This window comes from Myotis davidii, unplaced genomic scaffold (assembly GCF_000327345.1).
Source record: "Myotis davidii unplaced genomic scaffold, ASM32734v1 scaffold72, whole genome shotgun sequence".
NCBI lineage: Eukaryota > Metazoa > Chordata > Mammalia > Chiroptera > Vespertilionidae > Myotis > Myotis davidii.
In genome coordinates this window covers 7,208,597-7,216,184 of record NW_006284618.1, presented here as the reverse complement: position 1 = coordinate 7,216,184, position 7,588 = coordinate 7,208,597, and the positions used below count along the sequence as shown (strand labels likewise).

Sequence of the window (7,588 nt, the reverse complement as noted above, 5' to 3'; positions counted from 1 at the left end):
CCCTCTCTCCCTTCCTTCCATTCTCTAAAACTCAATGGAAAAGATACCCTTGGGGGAGGATTAACAACACCAAAACAGAGATCGTCTAGCCGGGTCCCCCTTTGGGAAGGCCTCATGGTGGGGGTGGCACAGGCCTACGGGAGGTCAGTGCACGGGACACGCCCCGTTCTGGCAGGAGAAGAAGGGGCTTCGGTGCTATGACAACCTGGGAGACGCCCCGCGAGACAAGCTGTGCATCTGCAGAGACGAGATGTGCACGGATCTGGACACAGGAAGCACGCGTCCGCCTCCCTGGGTTTTGGTGATGTCGGGCAGGGACCCAACTCTGCGAACTGCCGGGCCGGGAGCAGGAGGAGGTGGGCAAGGCGGGGCGGGCGCGGCGCCCTCTAGGGAGGCTTGGGGTGGGAGGCCTCTGCTTGGCTGCAGGCATCAGGGTGGGGGGAGGGCTGACCCCCCACCGCCCGGCTTCCCCAGGAGCGGGCACCGCTGGCCTTTGCCAGGAGGTGGGAGGAGACGAAACCTGCCGTGGTGCAGGGAGGATCCTTCACCCTGGAGCTCGGGTTCCTCATCCCCTTGTGGCCTCACGCAGCCCCCGACATCTGGCCACACCCAGCGCCCAGGCTGAGGCACTGCTCTGGCTCTCGGCTTCTCCCTGTCCCGTCCCCCTGCCCCCCCTCCCCTGGCCCCTGGCCCAGGGCTCTGCCCCCCCTGCCAGGGGCCTTCACAACTGAACTCCTTGTCCCCAGCGTGCCTGGCAGCGCGAGGAGGCCCGTTTGGGGCGTCTCAGACAAAGGAGCCGGTGTACTGGCAAGTTCCAATGATGTGCCCAAGGTCACACCATTCCAGGTAGAAAAAGCAAAACAGAACATAGGCCCGCCCAGCTCAGGATAATCTGAGCTTCGATTCCCCGGGAGGCGGTGTGGCGACTGGACCGTACAAATTGGTCTGATAAGGAGACTGGAGTTGAGCACAAGCTGTGGAAACGCGGCAGGAAAAGACGGGCAGCGGGGGCAGTGCCCGCTGTGTGCCCGCCAGGGACGGCGTGTCTCAGTCAGGACGCCCCGAGATGAACACTGACAATCACTAATATCGACCGTGCATGTGTGTAGGCACGGGCCTAGGAGCGCCCTATGCCCTCATTTAAATACGCGGATACATTTTAAATGGTGTCAGAGTCCTAGAAGGCATCTGCTTCCAAAACCAGATCAGCCCGGCTCGTGTGGCTCAGGGGTTGAGCGTCAACCTATGACCCAGGAGGTCAGGGTTCAATTCCGCTCAGGGCACAGGCCCGGGTTGCTGGCTCGATCCCCAGTGTGGGGCTTGCAGGAGGCAGCCAATCCGTGATTCTCTCTCATCATTGATGTTTCTAGCTCTCCCTTTCCCTTCCTCTCTGAAATCAATTTTTAAAAAATAATAATAACAAATAAAAAACAAACCAAAAAACCCCAAAGCAGACTAGCAGTGTAGTAACCCGCTGTGCTGGGCGGGGTGATCCTGGAAATAGCAAGCCTGTCTCAGCCCCCGACTCACTGCTGTCCTGACAGTTTGCGTTGGGGAGTTCTGGCCCAGGAAAGGGGTCGGGGCTCCACGTGGTGGGGGGGCCCTCAGGGGGCTCCCTGCTCACCAATAAGAAAGACGCGCCCCCTTTTTGCAGCAGCACAGGAACAGCGATCCGGGCCGGCGGCCGGCCGTGGGCAGGTCTCCATCCTGCATCACCCGCGGTTTCTCGGAAACCTCGCCGGTATCACCATCCTCTTCCCATGCAGCCTCCTCATGTTTCATTAAATGCAGGCGTGCCCTCCCCCAGGCCTCGCTTCCCGCCTGGCAGCGGGGCAGGTTCTCGCCCTGGAAGCGTCCTGCCTGCTCCCCGGGTTTTCCGACATCTGAGGGAACCCGGTCTTTCCCACACACCGAGGTGGGAACTAAGAGGCATCTTAAGGGCTGAGCCGCTCCACATCCCGAGAGGCTGTGTGGACAGTGGTCCTTGCGCTCGCCCCGCTGACCCCTGACCCCCGGGCTCCCCTGAGACGCCCCTGGGAGGCACCTGGCCCTCTGAGCAGGCTTCGGGATGGTGCCAAGAAAACCGCGTGAGTTATGCACACACAGGAAGGTCTTATCTTAAATCCCTCGCTGGCAGCGGCTCCCAAGACACTGGAACTCCCGGGGGGTGAGAGGGCAGGACGCCCAGCGGGTCTTTGGGATCTAACCCGGAGGAGTACATTTCTCTGACCTTCAACTGGTGCCTCGGACCCGAGTCCGGGGAAGAGGCCAGAGCGGCCCGGGCTGGAGTCTCCAAAGGGCGCTGGGCACGCGTGGCTGTGCTGTGCCCGTGCGTGAGCCCGTTGGTTCTGTGAACAAGAAATCAATGGTTAAGAGTTTTGAAATATATGTTTATGGAATGCAGAGCGGAAGGGAGAGGGAGAGAGAGAGAAACATCCATGATGGGAGAGAATCATGGATCATCAGCTGCCTCCTACATGCCCCCCACTGGGCATGAGCCTGCAACCCAGGCCTGTGCCCAGACCAGGAATCGAACCGTGACCTCCTGGTTCATAGGTCGACGCCCAACCACGAGCCACGCAGGCCGGGCTCACATGGCTTTTGAAGGACAGAGACAGAGCGCACGCGCACAGGCAGCCCGAGCCCTTGGCCTGCAGCTCATTCCCACCCCAGCTGACCTCGGGCCGAGGGCGGGGAGGGGGGGGGTCCATTTCTCCCCGACTCAGTTTCCTGCCTATAAAGGCAGAGATAAGCCTTATGATCTGCTAACTCGCAGGACGATGAAAAGAATTAAAATGAAATAATGTCCAAGAAAATGAATTAGCCCACAAAACGTGTTTTAACGCTGACCCTCGGCTGCCACTGGGCTGCTAGGAAGTGAGCACAGGCGTTTGGTTTAGTCGGTGGCTCTGGCCTGACCACAATGCGAGCGCCCTGGTCAGCTGGGTGTTCAGTGCATCTAAGAGGCACCCTTAGGTGCCAAAGAGATTTTGAAAAAGAAGAAAGAATGAATGTGAACCCCTCAGTGGTAGTAAGTGCTGGGCAGATATAAGGACTTGCATGACTGTTATTGTTCTTTGCTCCACGTATGGGAACCACTTCAGCTGCACGGTACCCTGTGCCCTGGACAGAGGGGCTTCCGGGGGGAGACGCGTTACAGAAAAGCAAACAGCCCCGGTCTGGCTGTGAGCTCGCGTCCCAGCTCCGTTTCTTCTGTCTGTGCCGCGCTCTCTCTCCCGGGTGCCTCTCTCTTCCCGCCTTGGCTAATTCACCTCGTTTATGATTAACGACAACGAGACTGTTAGAAAAGCTCAAAACCGCCCGGCCAGTGTGGCTCAGGCGGGGTCGATCTCCAGTGTGAGGCGTGCAGGAGGCAGCCGATCCATGATTCTCTCTCATCGTTGATGCTTCCGTCTCTCTCTCCCTTCCTCTCTGAAATCAGTAAAAACATATTTTAAAAGGAAAGAAAAGCTCAAAACCTCTGTCACAGGGACATCTATTGAGAAAGAAGCATCTTGCTCGTGAAATGTACAGTCTCCTGCAGACACCTACTTTTAATGACTCTGCCCAGTACCCCTCTGAAGTAAGCAGGGGGGGTCGTACTGTCTCCCCCTTTTGGGATGAGGAAGCGAAGCTGGTGAGATGAAGTGCGTTCCCTCGGTCACAGCGGAGGAGACAGGACCCAGGCCCTTCGAGCTGCAGGCCGGCTCCAGCCCTCCTGCCCAGGGTCCTGCTAGCCCATCGTGAGCAGAGTGGGCCTGGCTGACCTTGGGTGTCGACACACACAGGAGCCAGCAGCCATTCCTGCAGGTCATGGTGACCGACACGGTGGGTTCCCCAACCTGCAGAGTGGCCTTTGGACACTTCCCATTGGTTTTTAGAGAGAGTGGACAGGAGGGGGAGAGACACAGAGAGAGACGCAGCGATGTGAAGAGACGCATGGATCGCTTGCCTCCCACACGCACCCCGACCAGGGCCTGGGATCGAGCCTGCCACCGCGGCGCGTGCCCTGACCAGAGTCAAACCCGGGACCTTCCAGTCCGCAGGCCGAAACACTAACCACTGAGCGAGTGGTCTTCCCAGGTAAGAGCAGGTGGCGTATTAGGTTGGAAAGCACTTCCTTTCAGCGTCTTTCCACAATCCCGGCCCCGCGTCTGTGCACTGCCTGCCCTCGCCCGTCGCGTTCGCAGGGGTTAGGGTGACACCTGCCCAGAGGGCCTGTGCTCTGTCGGAAACATCGCCTCGGGGCTCCGAGCAGAGGGGAGACCTCAGGCCACGGGCTGATGTGCTCCTGGAAGCCAAGTGCGAAGTAAAGTGGGTGCTGGGGGAGCGCTCATCTGACGAGCATCAGGTATGAGTGCACCCCTCAGGGCTCGTCCGCGGATGTGTAGTCCCGGGCCTCGTGCTAAGGGACCGAGGCTGCCCGCAGGCCCAGCGAGCAGCTCAGGGGATGCCCGTCCCTCAAAGGGCAACAAGCTAGTGGGGGAAGTAGACGTTGTGAACTACCATTAAGGCCGGACGGGCTCGGGGTTCGCAGAGAGGGCCGGTGGGCGCGGCGGGAACTCGGGAATGTGGTTGGGAAGGAGGAGAAACTTCAAGGATGAAGGACAGGCGGGCGTGGGTATTGAAAGATGAGTCCATTCCAGCTGCTTCTTCCCCAAGGCGGTGCCGCGGGCGGGAGGAAACGGGGTGTCAGGGACCTCCAGGGCTCCTGGAACTCGGGGTCCCCCCTGCCCAGCGGGATCAGCTCACCACCTGCCTCCCACCCCTCCAGCCACACCTCCCACCCACTCTGCTCTGAGCAGGGCCTCCAGCAGGTAGCACCACCTTCTCCTGCAGTGAGTGCACCGCCCGTCCAATCCCGATGGAGGGCATCGAGTTGCACGGCCGCCCCGGGAGCCCCAGAGCATAAAAGGCCGCCCAGCCTGTCCTGCAGCAGCTGGACACCTCCCGACATGGGCTGCCCGGCCCCGTTCCTGGGGCTGCTGCTCCTGCCCGGAGTTTTTCTACTCGAAACAGGTACAGCCATGGGTGCCCGAGCCCCTTGCTCCTGCCTGTCCCCGGGAGGACAGGGCAAGTGTGGGTGCCCCCTAGAGCCCCCCAACCCCCTGTGGGGAAGCTAGAATGAAATCCAGACCATGAGGGCCTTTCCCGTGTTGGATGCAATCCAGCCACGGAGGGAGACGTTGCTGTGACGGTCACCGAGTGCTTAACCATGGGTTTGGGGGCGCTGGGTCAAGGGTGTTCTGTGGGTTCTGTTCTGTGGGCGAGGCACTGGCCCATGCGCTGCTCTGTAAAAGGGGGACTCTGTACTTAGGGTTCTGGAGAGAGATGGGAATAGAAGGAGCACTTGGTGTCTCCAACTTAAACTAAAACAACTCTAAGAGGTTGAGCGTGGTTGAGCATGGACCCATGAACGTGCCCGGTTGCGGGTTCGATCCTCAGAGGTGGGCATGGAGGAGGCAGCCAATCAGTGATTCTCTCTTATCCGGATGCTTCTCTGTCCTCTCCCTCTCCCTTCCTCTCTCTGAAATCAATAAAATATCGATTTTCTGAACCCCTGCAGGGTCCTGGGTCCAATCCCAGTCAGGGCTCCAAAAAATCAAAATTTTTTTAAAAGAAGGAGGAGGCGCGCTGGCCAGGGCACCTCGAGGCTTCGACGTGCTCTCTGGCCCGCACGCTGACATGGGGCAGTGGAGGTACTGAATTACCGTCACGATTTCTTTCCTGTTGCTGAAGGCGCTGAAAAATGTACCACAAAAGAATACCTTCGCCTGAAACAGTTGGCGTGACATGAAATTATCTAGATTCGATTCATGAAGTCTCCTAGCCTGAACATCTCTCTCCTTTTATTTCCAAAGAATTATCAGTTCGGTGACCTCAGCCTTAGCCTGTACTCCACATCGAGTCCTCTTAGAGTCGTTTTAGTTTAAGCTGGACCGGCACTATTTCAAGCTGTCCATGTAATTTCCATTACTTTTACCCTTATTTTGTGACTTGAGGGGGAAATAGTGAAGTCCCCTGTTACTTAGCGTTCCACTTACACGCGCAAACGAAAGTTCGGGAATACTCTGGAACAACAAATAGCTTGGATGAGATTTTCATTCACTGTAAAGACAAACCTAATCACCACCCACAGAACAACGTTTGATTGTGAAGTTCAAACTCTCCTTTTATTCTGCAGGTAAGTGAGTAGCTACTCAGACCTGTTTGCTAGGACACGCGAGGGTGTGCAGAAGGATCTAAGCCAGCAGTTCTCAACCTGTGGGCCGCGACCCCTTTGGGGGTCGAATGACCCTTTCACAGGGGTCGCCTAAGACCATCAGAAAACACATCTATAATTACATATTGTTTTTGTGATTAATCACTATGCTTTAATTATGTTCAATTTGTAACAAGAAATTGGGGGTCACCACCACATGAGGAGCTGTATGAAAGGGCCGCGGCATCAGGAAGGTGGAGAACCGCTGAAGCCGTCTCCTGCGTCCTTCGGGGCCGGGGCCTTGGTGGCGTTTACACGTCTGATGATGAGTGAGCGCGGAGTGTGACTTAGGGCCGAAGGTCTGCGTGGCTCAGGCCCCGAGTCCCCGTGTCCTGACCCTGTGAATGCGGCAGACTTTGCATCCCTCCGGCTGCTGCCTCGGCTCTCACAGACGAAGGGAGGATTCACTGGGGAGATTTAATGGGATAATGTTCGTAAATGACTTGGAAGCTCCGCGAGAAGCCGCTAAGTCAGTGTGAACTGACATTAGACGCTACAAGCTCTACACTGGGGATCGTAAACCCAGGAGGAAGGACAATGCGGGTGCTCAGTGTCCGACTAAAGCGTTTCCCCGGTGTATCCATCCCCAGGAACCAGGACTTCCTCTTTCAATATTCCCGCCCCAGGCTCGGCCAATAGATGCAACATCGGGTTTTGGTTTTTGGGGTTTTTTTTAATGTTTTATTGATTTTTTTACAGAGAGGAAGGGAGAGGGATAGTCAGAAACATCGATGAGAGAGGAACATCGATCAGCTGCCTCCTGCACACCTCCTACTGGGTATGTGCCCGCAACCAAGGTACGTGCCCTTGACCGGAATCGAACCCGGGACCCTTCAGTCTGCAGGCCGACGCTCTAGCCACTGAGCACACCGGTCAGGGCGATGCAGCTTTGTTACATGCCAGCAGGAAGGGGTGCTTTTCTCCAGCTCATCAGCACCTAACAGGCGGGCGCCCGGGGAGGGAGGGGGGCTGTGCCAAGCGTATGTGGAAAACGCATGGGGCTTTCTCGCCCTGCTGGTGTGGTTCAGTGGATAGAGCATCAGCCTGTGGGCTGAAGGTCCCAGGTTCCATCCCAGTCAGGGCACAGGCCCAAGTTGTGGGCTCCATCCCCAGTAGGGGGCATGCAGCTGATTGATGATTCTCTCTCATCATTGATGTTTCTATCTCTCTCTCCCTCTCCCTCTCTAAAATTAATCAAAAAATATGTAACATATTCACTACAGCCTTGTTTATAACAGAGTAAAAACTAAAATTACTGACAGAAAAACATTCATGATATATTTTTTCAATATAAAAAGCAAGGAAACATGGAAAACTGTGATATAT

The 7,588-nt window shown here is 56.9% G+C and overlaps 1 protein-coding gene across 1 annotated transcript in view; it reads left to right on the top strand.

Moving 5' to 3' along the window:
* The first annotated feature begins 4,955 nt into the window (after window positions 1-4,955).
* The window catches only part of LOC102770623 (putative DMBT1-like protein), a 31,921-nt gene continuing 29,288 nt past the window's right edge, over window positions 4,956-7,588 (top strand). The window contains exon 1 of the mRNA XM_015572635.1: window positions 4,956-5,019. Coding sequence (XP_015428121.1) covers window positions 4,956-5,019 — 64 coding nt within the window. The remainder of the gene's footprint in view (window positions 5,020-7,588) is intronic.